We start from the raw sequence: 17,695 nt of genomic DNA on the forward strand, positions 1-17,695 counted from the left end.
TAAATGCTGCCTCTTTGCGGGAGGGAACAACTTTGCTAGAGGTCTGACCATCGCTTTATCGGCACCCCTCCGCAAGAAAACCGCAAACAAATTCGGGAATAGCACTCCAAGTCATACTTTTGAATTCCCAAATAAATTCGAGAATGGCAGTGAATGAGTTAAGCGCATCATGTTAGTCATCATTCCAGAGTGTGCGAGAGGCGGGTAAGGATAACGATGTGAAATTTGATGCGGACTTCCACTTTCCTGGGATTAGTCACTGTGGTTTCTTATGAAAGTATTGTCATGTCCGCTCGAGAAGAGGTGGCAGGACTCGAGGGAGGACGTGAAGCAGTAAGGGTTGGATCCGAAATACACGGTAGAGACAGTAACTTCTAACAGAGTCTTTACTGAGACACATAAAGTAATACAGATTATAAGGCAATGGAGGAGACCAGAGTAACAGACCTGCGCAGGGCTGGGTGACAGGTAACTTCTGTCATGATCTGGTTGGCGACCAACGGGGGGCGCTGTCGGCCCCGCCTGCACCTGCACAGGTGCTGGTCGTCCCGATCAGATTGGCGACCAGCGGTTAGCGACGTCAGCCCTGCCGGCAGCCTCGCAGGTGCTGGTCGTTAAAATCAATGACACTTAAATCATCCGGTGCCGATTCATTGTTTGTTTGCTGCTTGGTTGCAGCATGCATAGTGTACGTGTTTGTTTAACCTTGGCGGGCTTTTACTTTTGGTCTTCTTTTGCTACTTTGTATTTTTTCCATTCAGATCATTTTGATGTTTTACATTTTGTTCCTGCTGACTTTATTTTAATACAATTTGTCAAACAACCTCCTGCTCCCTCCTGCCTGCTTTTTGGGATCCGCACCCGCCATCACCACCTTGCAAACCGTGACAACTTCGGAGAATACACAGGCGCAGACCGAACGGTAAGGGTGGCTTTTAGAGCCAGAAGGCACAATTAAGGAAATGAGGAACAGGTAAATGAGTCTGGAGAGCAGGGAGGGGAGGGGCCCGCTCCAGGAGCAGAGGAGGATGTGACAAGTATGACAACATTTTAACACATTTTCAAATCAGGAAGAGGGGGAGGAGGCATTGTGGGGGAGATACACACACCTTATTTCTATGTAAGGATGAAGTAAGCTTTCACCGAAGCTCGTTCACGGAACACGCCGCCTCATTCATCCGCTTATAAATTGCCGACGGATTGGTTGTCGCGTTCTAAATTCTGAGATGATTCATACTCGCGTCAAGTGCAAGGCGTGCACATACATTTTCATCAACTTGCCCGCCTGGTTGACGTTTGCGCGCAACAACTGATGAAATAAAACAAGACATAACAGCTGGTGTCTCACCGATGGGGGAACTGCATTAGCATGAGTCAGTGTCTCTGCTATTCAATTAGAAAGGTGGCATTTGAACGTTAGCATCGGAAGTAGCTTGCACTTTGGATGACAGGATGTGTGCAGAAAATGCTGTAAAAAACAGCTTATAGGGAATGGGGCTGTCTAATTTCGGATGTTTGGGGATATTGACTAGGTGTGGTAATAAAAGTGTTATTGATTCACTCCAAGGTATAATTAATGTGCACGTGCAAGCATAGAGGCGAGCATGGTTGCACACGGCGGCTTGGTGGATGCCATTCATCCTTATCGCAAGTAATTAAGACAAATTGGATTGCTCTCCTTGCCGCTTCTCCTCTTTTCTAATCAGTCCTTGGCAAAATATTTGATAATGGTAGGGGGCTCGTAAGTTGAATTGTTCCCCACAGGGTGGAAATCGGAAATGAGGTTGAAAAGCATGATAAGAAATTTAACAAACATTTTTTTTCTCCATGACACTTAATTCATTCACTGCCATTCCCAAATTTATTCAGGAATTGAAAAGCATGACGTGGAGCGCAATTCCCAAATTTGTTCTGGTTTTGGTTTTTCTTGAAGGTTGCCGATAAAGCACTGGTCAGACCTCTCACAATGTTTTAACCTCCCACGAGGGGACAGCATTTGCCGTTTGTATAGCCACCCCATTTCAAGTTCAGATAACTCCAGACCCATATAACTTAAGTATTAACTCTTTTTTCTGATGAAAGAAGAGAGGCGAAGGTTCCTTATGCTGCATTGAATGTTTTATGTCGTCCTAAAACTCAATATTCAGACTTTCTGAAACTCTCCACTTCTAGTTTCAAATTGAAGTACTTTTTAGACAATGTAAGTCATTTTTATTGATGTCTTGCAGTTGACTAAAAATAACATACTGCGTGTTTTAGGTATTTTAGATGCTATAAAACTTTTTTCTGATGTCAGTTAGGAAACAAAAAAGTGACGTCGGTTGTCCTTTAAAACATTTGTTGCCAATTGTTGTTTGTTTTGTTTAATCTCTCTGCCATGAACATGAACTTTCGTTGCACAAAGCAAATCATATTTTATGGCACAACTCTTGACACACACACACACACACACACACACACACACACACACACACACACACACACACACACACACACACACACACACACACACACACACACACGAACGAGCAATCAAAGAGCCAATTTCGTTTTCAAGGGATTAATTTGGCCTGTTTGCCATCATCTGAAAGAATTCTCAATAAGGCTGTTTTAAATGGGCCGGAATGCTAGTGAAGTGGAACAATCGAGCTATGAATGGAGGATCTGAAAAAAGCAGATAGTGATGCTGTGTGTGTATGTGTGTGTGTGTGTGTGTGTGTGTGTGCGTGTGTGTGCGTGCGCGCGTATGCGCGCGTGCATATGTGTATTCCTGCATGACATTTGAGCCAATTAAGGTGTACAAGAGAGGTCGGTAGAGCTGGATATATGACATTATAACTTAATGTTTCCATGTAAACGTGATCAATATAATAGTCTTTCATGTTGTTCTACAAAAATGACCACTTTACTAAGAAGTCTACTCAAATTACATTGAAACGATGGGAAATGTGGTAATTAAAAGTCAACATTTACAGCACTATTTCAAACGAGGTTTTACCATACGCTAATTGGGTATGCAGATACCTGATGACTTTAGCATTTAGCAATGCTAATCAGTAGTTCACAGTGGTTTTGTTGTCTTTCTTTTTTTTACTTCTTTAGTGTGGATGACACAAATTAAAAACAGCAGACAATTTTTTTACTTCAGTCGAAAAAAAAAAAACAGTCGAATGTGTAAAATGTGGACGCATGCGAGTGGGGAGACAGTGAAAACATATGTTCGACAATTGTAAAATACATATTGAAAGCTACTGGTACAATTTGAAATCTTGATAGCATTGTGAAGTTGATTAAAATTTGTGGGACAACAATGGCATTTTCGATGGGACACCATTTTGCCTTGGATTTTGGCTAGCTTTAGCATACATGGCTAGCTAAAGGAATTCCAAAAGCTAATTCAAATGAATTCCATTGTACATAGTCATAACAGCTTAAAATAATGGGAAAATGTCCCTGTGATGCATTCAGGGATAAATTATCTCAGTCCTGGGTGGAAATATGTGATTGAGTACTACAGAGCTGGAAAAAATACATTGTTACCGGTCTGGCCAATTTAAGCTAATAGTGTCGCCGGGTCTCCGATGTATGTGGCGGATGATGTTCAAGCTGGTTGGTATTTTTGAAATGATATCAACGAGAGCAGCTTCAAACGAGCTTGCCGCCTCCGGCAGATTGGGTGCGTTACGTCTTGATGATATGTGTGCTGCCTCGTTTTCGTGTCACATGCCATATGTGCTTCTGTGAATATTGTTTCATTTTCCCGTGCAACATTTTAATTGCACACTCATTCCATTGCCGACAAGCATATTTTCTTCGCCATGAATTTAACATGAGATGAGATGATGTGCCGTAAACTCTGTCAACAAGTAATAGGATTTTTGCAGGCAAATGTGTGCTTTCACTCTGACATTTCTATTTTTGTGTACTGTTTTTTTTTTTTACATTCATACAGGATTTCTAGAAAGAATTAGCATTCAGAAGCTGAGATGGTTTCATGATTTCCATTATGCTCTCTTTTTTCAGCTTTTCTCTTCCTTGGGGGGATACGATTTTATTATATGCCACAAAAAAGACCTTGTCAAGGTATTCAATAGAAAAAAAAACCAAGTCGATTCATGAAGCGAGGATCTTCACGGGCAACGCAATTGAGCAGTTAAATTTCACAATTTAAAAATTTCTCCCAAAAAAGAAAAAAAATATATTGACAATTTCAGTGAAATGTAATAATTTTCAGCGTGAGATAACGTCTCAAAATGTGCCAGTGAACCCTGCCTGGAAATTATTGCTGTCGTACAAATATGCGGCATTAAACTGGGACATGAAGGTGGCGTAAGAAAGATGGATACATGATTCATTGAGATATTTCAACTTGTCCTTCAGTTCATCATTAGGGCACAAATAAAAACCACGCTTTGTTGAAAAAAAAAAGATATATGCCATTTTGTTTTTCTATAATGTGCTGCAGCACCATCGCTTGCACAGAGAAAATTATATATATATATATATATCGATATCCCGGTTATATATATATATATATATATATATCGATATAACGATATTTATATATATATTATGTTATAGTAAAGTCTCGTTATATCGATATTCAAGGGAGTCCGAAAAAATAGCGATATAATCGGGACTATCGATATATCCGACCCTGTTTGCATGTAATTTTCTCCGTGCGTGCATATATCTGATATCGATATAACGAGACTTTACTGTATATATATATATATATATATATATATATATATATGTATACTATATATATATATGTATATATATATTTATAGCACCGCGCTTATCTGGACCGAGACATCCGATGTTGTTCCCGGGATCTGTTGCAACCACTCGGCGAGTTTGTATTTATTTTTTCCACGTTGCATGATTCAGTGTTGTAAAATGTAGTACCTCTTCGCTCAGTGGTGACCACCAAGGCGAGGTGTTCCTGGCCCCAGCCCACTGCAGTGCGAGCCACCAGCCGAAACACGTAGGTCTGCTCTGGGCTGAGGCCGGTGACGGTGAACTGGCGTCCGTTTGAACCCACCTCCACCGTGGTCCACTGTTGACTATCCCTGTGCTCCAGTCGGTAGGCAATCTGGTAACCTGGAGTGAAAAAAAAAACAAGATTAACACTTAATTTGTTTGTGTCTCTCGTCACACGTTCTTGGTGTTCTTGAGAAATCGTCAAGCAGTGAAACTGAACAACATTATTGCTCTGTTGAGAAACAAGGCGAGGCTACTGTTCATATACACGTACAACCTCTCATCTGTACCCTTGGCTGGGAATCACTGGTCTCCGTATCTCATGTGCAGCAAGCCATGCAATAATGTTAAAACCTCTCAACGCGTATAGATCGCGTGCACGTACACGCGCGCACAATTCCATTTTTCGGCAGGCCACTCACAAAAGTATGTCAGAGGAGAAATACACGGTCATGCTAAGTCGTCAAATCAATCAGCAATTGCAAACATGTATGCTTTCCTCTTCAGAACTATTTGAATCATATTCATAACTGGATTAGTAACAAGAAAGCATCTTCTCCGAATCTGAAGCCATTGTTTTGATTCTCGAGCAAGGCAAGATGTCTTGGCGTGACATCACGATCAAAGGGGGCGGGACCTTCTGAAACTCGCCATTTCCAAGGTCATTTTGAAGTAGTTTTGGGACACTTTATTTTTTATTGTCATTTTTATTGGTGTTTTCACCAATGATCACGAATGATCTTTTCATGGCAGCCGATGCCGGTTCACTCTCCATCCTCATCCTTCTCGACCTGACCGCGGCTTTTGACACCATTTTCCCACTCCATCCTACTCGACAGACTTTCCACCCTAGGTATCACGCACACCCGCTGGTTTCACTCCTATCTCTCTGATCGCTCACAGTTTATCCAAATCGACTCCTTTACCTCACGGTCCTCTCCCGTGTCCTCTGGTGTGCCCCAAGGGTCTGTCCTGGGGCCCCTTTTCTGTATTACCTACCTTCTTCCTCTTGGCAATATTTTCCGCAAATTTAACATTCACTTTCACTGCTTCGCAGATGACACCCAACTCTACCTTTCCAGCAAACCTGATGCCTCTCTTTTACCTTCATCCCTTTCACTTTGCCTCTCAGAAATTAAATCCTGGCTTTCCCATAACTTTCTCAAGCTTAACAGCGAAAAAACTGAACTTCTCCTTGTCGGCACCAAATCCACCCTACAAAAATCAAACCGTTTCTCTCTCACCATTGACAGTTCAACCGTGTCCCCCTCCCTTCAGGTCAAGAGCCTGGGTGTCATCCTCGATAGCACACTATCTTTTCACTCCCATATAAATAACATAACTCGGTCTGCATATTTCCACTTCCGTAATATCAATCTGTCTGTGTCCTTCTCTCACGCCTCACTCTGCTGCTATCCTTATCCACAGTCTCGTCACCTCCCGCATCGATTATTGTAACTCAGTTCTCTTCGGTGTCAATCAGAAATGTCTCCATAAAGCCAACTAGTCCAAAATTCTTCAGCCCGGATCATCACTAAAACACCCTCCTTTCACCCATCACCCCTGTCCTCCAACAGCTCCACTGGCTCCCTGTCAAACATCGGATTGAATTCAAAATACAGTAAAGTCTCGTTATATCGATATCGGATATATCGATAGTCCCGGTTATATCGATACTATTTCTATGCACGCACGGAGAAAATTACATGCAAATAGGGTCGGATATATCGATAGTCCCGGTTATATCGATATTTTTTCGGACTCCCTTGAATATCGATATAATGAGACTTTACTGTACTTCTGTTTGCCCCTCCCTATCTGTCTGACCTGCTTCAAATCTCCGTTCCCTCTCGGTCCCTCAGATCCTCATCGTCCCTTTACCTCTATGTGCCCTCTTCCCGTCTCACCACGATGGGATGCAGAGCTTTCAGCCGCTGGGCTCCCAAACTCTGGAATTCACTTCCACCCAACATCTGTAATATTGACTCCCTCCCTATTTTCAACTCCCACCTCAAAATTCATCTGTTTAAAATTGCTTTCAATGTCTAGTTCGTTCAAAAACTATTTTATTATTTATCATTTTACTTTTGGTTTTATATTTGTTTGCTTTGTTTTTATTGTAAAGTGTCCTTGGGTGTTCTGAAAGGCGCTTGAAATTAAATGTTTTATTATTATTATTATCAAAGCATCCTTTTCAGCAGTGGATCATGGTGGAAGGTGCACGTCTACGACAAGGTAAATGTTGAAAGCAAACATGCAGCTGTAGCATCCATTGAAGAAAAGACATTGTCTCACATCTCCTGTCCCACGTAAATCCGCTTCAATTCCAGTTAAACGTCTGTGTAAGCTCTCAGTCGTACAGGAGTGGTCCATCAACCTTTTCATCAATTCCAGTTAAAGTCCTTTAAAAACTAATATGTATGTATTGCATTGTATTTTGGACACCCACCCCAATTTTAAGCTCATATAACTCCGGATCAATATAATTTAAGAATTAACTCTTTTTTTTCTGAAGAAAGAAGAGCGTCTAAGGTTTCTTACACTGCATTGAATGTTTATGTAGTCCTAAAACTCAATATTCTGTAGGTCCTGCAATTTGAGTGACAATGACAAAAATCCTGGCACTGGAGTGGATACATTTTTGTACATCGTCTGGCAGTGAATGAGTTCAATTAAAAAAGCAAATGTGAAACAGAATGGCTTACTGAAATTTATTTCAATTAATTGCTGTGATATGTAAAGAACGTCCGCCAAGGTGGCCTCCCACTACATTCTTAACACACCAAATCTGCCCTCGAATTTTGCAAAAAGTTTGGACACCCCTGAGTTAAACCCCAAATATGTTTGGGGGTAAGATAAATGAATTCACTCATTGAGAAATAGAATGCACATTTTGTTTTTGGGTCATGTTGGGATGTGTTAAATTATTTCCAAGATTATAAAAATAACAGGAACATGAGCAAATGCTTTTTCCCTGTGAGTAATATCCTTTTGCTGAAAATCTGACAAAATTCTCGTGAGAGCATGCTCAGCCACACGTACGAGTGCTTTACAGTAAAAGTGTTTTGACAATAATCGGCTGACGGGGACCTAATCCGTTTTCTGATCATTTTACCAGATAGTCCGATTGTTTGCTCAATGTAAGCGGCGAGCGAGGAAGATTAGCGGATAACGGCGAGATGGCAAAATCCGCCGGCATCAAAACAATCGCTTGCGGAAGTCGGAGTTTGGCACAGATATCTACGGGATATCCCCGTTGATGAGATGAAGATAAATCTCCATTACAAAAGGGGACTCTGTCTTTTTTGTAAAAATACCCTCGCGGGTTTTTAGTTTTTTCTTCTGCCAACGGGAAAGAAGCAGCGCGTAAAATATTAAACGCAGCCCGCTGGATTTTGGCAAAAAATGTGTCTATGGCGATGCTAGCGGCTCCATGTGCTTGGCTGCGCTTGTATAGTTCATGAAATACTCATAAGCGCCGCAAGTTAACAAGCTTGTGAAGGTATTTTTAACATCTTCCGACGCCGTGCTTCAAAGAACATACAGATGTCTTGTAGTGAATACATTAAAATAGCTCGTGTTGTATGAGCTGCATTATAGGTTGCCCCCCCCACCACCCAAGAATGACCCACAGTGTCAAACAAAGCAGGGCGAGGTTTAAAGTACATTGTTCAATTGGGAAATCTTAAAGGACAACCAACATCTCCGGACAAGTTGTGTCCATAATTTGTAAAATCACTTCAAATGACTTCTACTGAGAGTATTTTACAAAGATTCTACCGCATATAGCTATATTTTACGTTTTAAGACTCGCGCTGAATATTCAGGAAGTCTTGTTTACGAGTTGATGACGAGTCCTGATGTGACGTCACGTCAGGAACGCCCCTGACCGAGAAAGTGACACACAATGAATTTTGGGTACTTTGTTTGGTCTGAAAACTTTGTGTTGATGGCGAAATTAGAAGGAAAAACACATAAATAACGCGGTGGTGAATCGTTGTGTGTCGCACCAACACTACCAATTGCGGTAACACCATAAAAGTGGACACAAATTCTCAACAGGCGAATCAGCCCATTTTTAACTGAGCTTGTGCGCCATCTTGTGCATTTTCTGGGAGCTACATTGGAGTCCAGACGGCTCGAATTGAGACGGAAGGACTTCTTTAATCGATTGCAAACATTTATGATTTCCTCTTCAGAACTATTTGAATCATATTTATAACTGGATGAGGAACAAGAAAGCATCTCCGAATCTGAACTCTCTGAAGCCATTGTTTTGTGTCTGGAGTATCCTGGCGTGACGTCACGAACAAGGGGGCGGGACCTTCTGAAACTCGCCATTTCCGATGTAATTTTGAAGCAGTTTTGGGACACTTTAAGTCATTTTTATTGGTGTTTTGCATTTGACTAAAAATATCAGCCTGTGTGTTTTGGGTATTTTGGATGCTATAAAACGTTTTTCTGATGTCAGTTAGGAAATAAAAAAATGGTATTGGTTGTCCTGCAACTCATTCACTGCCAGTCGATGTGTGAAAATGGGTTTTTGTCATTTTCACTCAAATTGCAGGACCTACAGAATATTGAGTTTTAGGACTAAATAAACATTCAATACACTGGTAGAAACCTCAGACTATCTTCTTTCATGATACAGTTATGTTATATGGAGTGATAGTTATATGGATCTGAAATTAGATGAGCCTGAAATGGGGCGGCAGTACAAATTACAATATAATACATACATATATTGATTTATATAGCGCTTTAACAATAGCTGAAGCTGTAACAAAGTGTGAACATGGACAAAAGGCAAATGCTGCCCCTCGTGGAAGGGGAAAAAACAATTGGGAGAGATCTGACCAGCGATTTATCGGCACCCCTAGCAAGAAAATCAAAACCCGAACAAATTCAGAAATGGCGCCCCTCGTGACACTTTTCAATTCCCGAATAAATTCAGGAATGACAGCGAATGAGTGAAAAATGTTACTTGTCTTTTTTCATGTCATTTTTCACATGTACAAGAACAAATCTTTTTATTCTATTTTATTTTATTAAATTCCAGTTGGAGGGATGCGTTTTGCGTGAACGAAGGAACAAAAAGTTGGGAAAATGCACTCATGTACTACTATTGGTCATGTTGGAGCTCTGCCGTTTGTGAGCTCCTGCCAATTCCTTGATACAATTTTTTGGTGACATATCTGTTTTCGTCTTAGTTTTCTTTCTTTAATTTCTTTTAAAATCAAAACTGTGCTTATTTTTTATTTATTTATGTGTGTATGTCCTTCAGGGTGCCGTATAAGACAAACACACAGACGTTCAGTATTGAAGACTTCATTGAACCCGAAGCTCCAATACATCGGAAATAATTTTTTGCAGAGGATAAAGAATATATGCCTTGCAGTATATTATCTGTCTCAGCTGGGTTAGACTCCAGCTAATCGGCAACCTTAGGGAGGATGTGCTCATTAATTAGATCGATTAAAATGTCTTTTATGACTGACTGGCGTGATTAAATTAAGAACTATACAATGCCAGGATGAGGAGAGGGCGGTGAAGGACGCACATAAAAGGCAAATGAGAGTCTCTGCTTGATGCTGACTTTGCCCGCCGATGTCTGTGTTTGGAAATGCACACACGCGCAGAATGCACACCACGGGTCTGAGCAAGGATGCAGCAGGATTACGACGCTCGATTCCGTCGCAGAATGGCATCATCCTAAATGTCTTCCCGCTTCAATTAAGCTGGCGCATCATTCACATCGCCCTGCTGAGAGGACAAGTGTTACTCCACCCCCCGACGTCGGCATGTACAACAGGCTAACCTCAACTGTCAAGCGACGTGCAGGAATATCCAAAATCACTACCTCACTAATCTACTGCTTCGGATTCGGGGTTTGCGCGGCACATATTCAGATTTTTCAAGACGGAACATGCAGTATGTCAGAGTATCCGAGATACACGCACGAATCGTATGAAAGAAAATGAAATTAATATATGTTTCTGACAGTATGTTGAAAACGGCAAAAATCAAAAGGACATTAACTCATTCACTGCCAGATGATGTGCAAAAATGTGTCGACTTGAGTGCCAGGGTTTTTGTCATTTTCATTTGAATTGGATGACCCACATAATATTGAGTTTTAGGACTACAAACGTACGTTACATACTTACATTATACTTACATTACATACCTTCATTCCTTTCATCACTTTGCTGCTGTAAAATGTAAATTTCTCCACTGCGAGACTAATAAAGGCCAATCCTATCCAATAAACATTCAATGCAGCGTAGGAAACCTTAGATTATTTTCTTTCACCAGACAAAAATAGTTAATTCCTAAAATATATGGGTCTGGAGTTATGTGAGCTTGAAATGGGGGCGGCTGTAAAAATACAATACAATACATACATATTGATTTATAGCCCTTTAACAACAGCTGAAGCTGTAACAAAGCGCTCATATGGAAGAAAGGCTAATGCTGCCCTCTTATGGAAGGGAGTCTGACCAGCGCTTTATCGGCACCCTACAAGAAAAACCAAAACCCGGACAAATTTGTGGATGTCGCTCCACATAAAATAATAATAATAATAATCATCATCATCATCATCATAATAATAATAATAATCATAATAATAATCATAATAATAAGAATGATCCCCGCAAATGCAGATTTTCAATTTTTTTTAATTCCAAAATGGTGACAATCAACAAAAGTTACTTCTGTTCAACTGTTACAAAAAAGTGAATTAGTGTTAAAAAAATGAAGTTAAGTCAATTTCACTGACAATTTAATTTTTATATGCATGTTTCAAATGAACCAAAACACATGCTTAAGACAGCCATTCGTGAATTTATTCTGAAATTCACGAATTTATTCAGGAATTGAAAATATGACTTAGTGCGCCATTCGCAAATTTGGTCAGGTTTTATTTTATAATAATAATAATGTTTCCATTTTGGTGGCCCAAGTATAGCATCTCTGCTTTTTGCAGATGATGTTGTACTGTTGACGCCTTCAAGCGGGGCTCTCCAACTCTCTCTCGAGCGTTTCGCAGCCGAATGTGAAGCGGCTGGGATGAGAATCAGCACCTCCAAATCTGAGACAATGGTTCTCAGTCAGAAAAGGGTGGAGTGCCCTCTCCGGGTCGGGGAGGAGATCTTGCCTCAAGTGGAGAACTTTAAGTATCTGGGAGTTTTGTTCACGAATGAGGGTGTGAGGGAACGAGAGGTGCACAGGCGGATCGGTGCGGCGTCTGCTGCGATGCGGACTTTGTACCGATCTGTCGTGGTGAAGAAGGAGCTGAGCCAAAAAGCAAAGCTCTCAATCTACCGGTCGATCTACATCCCAACCCCCATCTATGGTCACGAGCTATGGGTTGTGTCCGAAAGAACGAGATCCCGGATGCAAGCGGCAGAAATGAGCTTTCTCCGTCGGGTGTCTGGGCTCTCCCTTAGAGATAAGGTGAGAAGCTCGGTCATCCGGGAGGAGCTCAGAGTCGAGTCGCTTCTCCTCCACATCGAGAGGAGCCAGATGAGGTGGCTCGGGCATCTGATTAGGATGCCCCTAGGATGCCTACATGGTGAGGTGTTCCGAGCATGTCCCACTGGCTGGAGACCCTGGGGACGACCCAGGTCACCCTGGAGAGACTATGTCTCCCAGCTGGCCTTGCAATGCCTTGGGATCCGCCAGGACGAGCTAGAAGAAGTGGCTGGGGAGAGGGAAGTCTGGGCTTCCCTACTGAAGCTGCTGCTGCCCCCGCGACCCAACCCCGGATAAGCGGCAGAAGATGGCTGAATGGATGGATGGATAATAACAATAATAATAATAATAATAATAATAATAATAATAAAAATAATAATAAATACAGTAAAGTCTCGTTATATCGATATTCAAGGGAGTCCGAAAAAATATCGATATAACCGGGACTATCGATATATCCGACCCTGTTTGCATGTAATTTTCTCCGTGCGTGCATAGAAATAATATCGATATAACCGGGACTATCGATATATCCGATATCGATATAACGAGACTTTACTGTATAATATCCACCCATCCATCATTATTATACGACTGAGAGCTTACACAGACGTCAATGTCTTTGTTCAGTCTTGGACTGTTTTTAAAATGTGCGCTACATGTGTTGAAGTAGTTTTTTTTTCTTCCTCTATTGAGAGAAACGGTTGGAGTCTATCGCCCGAGTCGACTGTTTTCCTTTCACATCCGAGCTATTGAGGCGCTTAATGGCCATCCGCTAGGCTTCTCGTTCCGTCTCCCCTTTGTTGATTATTGCCGTCTTGTCTGTGTTCATCTGAATCGGGATGTAAATTCTTTGTTTTATTCCGTTTTTTTTTTTTTTTTTTTGGCATACACAGCCAATACATCTGATTCTGAACTATCCGAATATCCTCTTTGGACTCAATAAACTTTTGGTTTGGGATTGCTCCAAAGGATGTCAATGGAGGTGAGGTCAGGTGGTTGAGTTTCTCCACTTTTATGCCCATCGCGGTTATCCTCCCTTGACGATCAACCACTAATTGAAAACCTTTGAAGTCTCCTTACGCAAAAGTTCCATGAGTGTTAGAGTCAGTAGATAAAGATCAATGAAGTTGGAAGGCAGTTCATATCCGAGCTGAAGCTCTGGGGAGCCTTGCCTGACATTCTGGAAAAGCAAAACTCAACTCCAAAATTCACAAAAATCAATGCATGCAAGAATTACAAGGCTGCTCTCTAATCTGAGGTCCTATGTTAAAAACAGAACAAGTCTCCGATTACCTTTTGATTTACGCAAACACATCTGAATGGTGAAAAAAAAATGACATGATTTATTGTGTTTTTGCTGAATTTATTCCCGGTGTGAATTTAATCTATAATCGCTTTCCAAATAATGATTAACTCATTCACGCATTTATTTGGGAATTGATCATATGACGTAGAGCGCCATTGCCGAATTTGTGCAGGTATTGTTTTTTCATGGTTGGGTGCCGATAAAGTGCTGGCCACGACCTCTGGCAATGTTTTTAGTTTTCCACAAGGGGGCAGCATTTCCCTTTTTCCATGTTAGCGCTTTGTTACAGCTTCAGCTTTTGTTAAAGCGCTATATAAATCAATATGTATGTATGTATTGCATTGTATTTTGGACAGCAGCCCTCATTTCAAGCTCATATAACTCCAGACCCATATAATTTAGGAATTAACTATTTTTTTCGAATGAAAGAAGAGAGTCAAAGGTTTCTTATGCAGCATTGAATGTTTATGTAGTCCTTAAACTCAATATTCTGTGGGTCCTGTAATTTGAGTGAAAAATGACAAAAACCCTGGCACTGGAGTGGACACATTTTTTGCAACATGTCTGGCAGTGAATGAGTTAATATATTCAAAAATAATTCACCCAGGTTGAGGCCATGCACACATGCTGTTGAGCAACGCTATTCACCTCTCACATGGCGAGAAGTCAATGAGGGACACACCCTAAAAGTCAATATTCTTTGGGTCCTAGAATTCGAGTGACAATGACAAAACCCCTGGCACTGGAGTGGACACATTTTTGCACGTCTGGCAGTGAATGATTTAAGGTGCTCCTTCATGTGTGTGTGTGTGTGTGTGTGTGTGTGTGTGTGTGTGTGTGTGTGTGTGTGTGTGTGTGTGTGTGTGTGTGTGTGTGTGTGTGTGTGTGTGTGTGTGCATGTGTGTGTGTGTGTGTGTGTGTGTGTGTGTGTGTGTGTGTGTGTGTGTGTGTGTGTGTGTGTGTGTGTGTGTGTGTGTGTGTGTGTTTAAATACCTAATATGATACCGTTGGGGTTTGTGGGAGGCTCCCACACCACCCTGGCTGATGACAGGCGGACCTCAGGAAATACCACCCTGACAGGGGGACCTGGGACTAAAAAGGGGAGAAAAACAGAAATGGGAGTTGGTAGCCGTGTGGACTTCGAATAATATGAAATGAGCCACAGAGCATTGCAACATCAGGCACTTATATTAAAGGACAACCGACACAAGTTTTGTCCATAATTTGTAAATTCACTTCAAATGACTTCTACTGAGTGTATTTTACAAAGGTTCCACCGCATATAGCTATATTTTACGTTTTAAGACTCGCGCTGAATATTCAGGAAGTCTTGTTTTCAAGTTGGTGACGATTCCTGACATGACGTCACGTCAGGAACGCCCTTGACTGAGAAAGCGACACACAATGCAGTTTGGGTACTTTGTTTGGTCTGAAAACTCCATGTTGATGGTGAAATTAGAAGGAAAACACATAAATAACGCGATGGTGAATCGTTGTGTGTTGCACCAAGATTACTATTTGATACTAGCTGACACAAATCCCCAGCAGACAAATCAGCCCATTTTCAACGGAGCTTGGGCGCCATCTTGTGCATTTTCTGGGACGCTACACATCAGTCCAGATGCCTCAAAATGACACGGAAGGACTTCTTTAATCGATTGCAAACATGTATGCTTTCCTCTTCAGAACTATTTGAATCATATTCATAAGTGGATGAGTAATAAGAAAGCATACTCTCCAAATCTGAAGCCATTGTTTTGCTTCTCGAGCAAGACAAGACGTCTTAGCGTGACGTCACGAACTGGGGGCGGGACCTTCTGAAACTGAAACTTTCTCAGATCATTTTGAAGTCGTTTTGGGAGACTTTAAGTCATTTTTATTGGTGTTTTGCATTTGACTGTGTGTTCTGGGTATTTTAGATGCTATAAAACGTTTTTCTTATGTCAGTTAGGAAACAAAAACATTGGTGTCGGTTGGCCTTTTAAATGCGTGACTATAGATGAGGCCGCGAGGATGCCTCTGGCCTCAGCACACAGGGACACACACACACACACACACACACACACACACACACACACACACACACACACACACACACACACACACACACACACGCACACGCACGCACACACACACACACACACACACACGACACACGCACGCACACGCACACACACACACACACACAGACGCACGCACGCACACACACACACACACACACACACACACACACACACACACACAAGGTCACACAAACTGCATAAAGTGTGTTATTATTTTCATGTTTCATGAACGATGCAAAAAATATATAAATTTGTTCGGGTTTTGGTTTTTCTTGCAAGGGAGTACTGATCAGACGTCTCGCAATGTTTGTCCCTTTCACGAGGGGGGAGAATTTGCCTTTTGTACAGCCGCCCCCATTTCAAGCTCAGATAACTCCAGACTGATATAACTTATGAATTAACTCTTTTTTTCTGATGAAAGAAGAGAGTGTAAGGTTTCTTACGCTGCATTGAATATTTATGTATTCTCTAAACTCAACAGATAAATTTATCGTGTGACTGTGAAGTGACCTTGAGAATTTTGAAAGGCGCTTAAATGAAATTTATTATTATTGTTATTATTATTATTATGATTATTATTATTATTCTGTGGGTCCTGCAATTTGAGTGAAAATGACAAAAACACTGGCACTGGGGTGGACACATTTTTGCACATCGTCTGGCAGTGAATGAGTTAAGAGCATTGAGGGTTTCTGCAGTGGTAACGACCCCAGATGGCTGCGTTGTCCAACATGGACGCCCCAAAACATGACAGCCCACACAACGCTTAATAGATGAACTGAAGCGCCCTCGTGACACCATGTGTGTAAAATAGTGCATCAACTCTTCTTGCTCGACTTGCGATGAGACTTTATAGGGTGATTGAGGTGCATCCAACCATGCCTTTATCGGACGGGAACAGGGCATTCCCCAAACTGTTCTCACCAAGTCGGAGGCACTGCGTACTGTACGTCCAAAAAATGGCCACCATTTGAAATGCACTTGTGGTGAAAATGCCAAATGTGGAGAGCCTCTGTCATCTCGATGTGCAGTCAATCAATAAGACGTCATTGCCAAAAGTCTCACTTGTGCCTTTTTACTTCTCACGCTTGCTAATATTATAATAAAGATTGACACAATCAGGATTTTTGGTCACCGATCAGCTAGTTTCTATCTGTCAGAAATCGGTGAAGCTATTTATTTTCTAGTCTAAAATATATTTCAAAATTGTTTTTCAGCCCCCCTACATATTGGATGAGCCCCACTTTAGGCACTGGGGGGAAAATCCTGGAGAAGTGCCTGCATTTTATAGCCGCTTGGCACGTTGGTGTACTGTTTAGTGAGCATTAACAGAAGTATTCTCGAGCATATTTAGCAATCTTTGCAATGCCTCAAGGAGGGAAAGTAAGGAGGGGGGGGGGGGGTGAGAAGGAAAAAAGCTGTGTGATTCCATTCTAAATTATTTATGCATAAATAAATGAGCGGAAATTGATTTTTAGTCACAACATCGCTGCTTTTAAAACACGCAACTTTAAAAACAACTTTAGCTGCAACTTTTTCAACATTATTTTCATGACCAGTCGCAACCCCCCCCAATGAATTGAAATGCTATATATACATATAATAGTTATTAAAAACATATTAAAACTTAAAATACTTCATAAAAATATTTTATGACATATTTAATAAAATACTGTATTTAACATTTAAAATTTTATTTAATCTATTACAAGATATAAATGTATATGTACATGTATATTGCGCAAAATGACGATACAAAGTAACTGTTTCGTAACAAACGCGTATGACAATTTTCTCCAGCATGACAGCACAGCAATCGGGGGAGGGAGGGGTGTCCACCGACGGCGAGGGGGGCTCACGG

At 41.3% G+C, this 17,695-nt stretch overlaps 1 protein-coding gene across 1 annotated transcript in view; it reads right to left on the bottom strand.

Annotated features, from left to right (window-relative positions):
• sdk1b (sidekick cell adhesion molecule 1b) overlaps positions 1–17,695 on the bottom strand; it is a 326,663-nt gene that overhangs the window by 37,264 nt on the left and 271,704 nt on the right. The window contains exons 29-30 of the mRNA XM_089005907.1: positions 14,765–14,863; positions 4,912–5,106 (exon numbers count right to left, since the gene is read on the bottom strand). Of these exons, the coding sequence (XP_088862033.1) occupies positions 4,912–5,106; positions 14,765–14,863 (294 nt within the window). The remainder of the gene's footprint in view (positions 1–4,911; positions 5,107–14,764; positions 14,864–17,695) is intronic.

This window comes from Hippocampus bargibanti, linkage group LG10 (assembly GCF_051943395.1).
Source record: "Hippocampus bargibanti isolate YZ-2025 linkage group LG10, ASM5194339v1, whole genome shotgun sequence".
NCBI lineage: Eukaryota > Metazoa > Chordata > Actinopteri > Syngnathiformes > Syngnathidae > Hippocampus > Hippocampus bargibanti.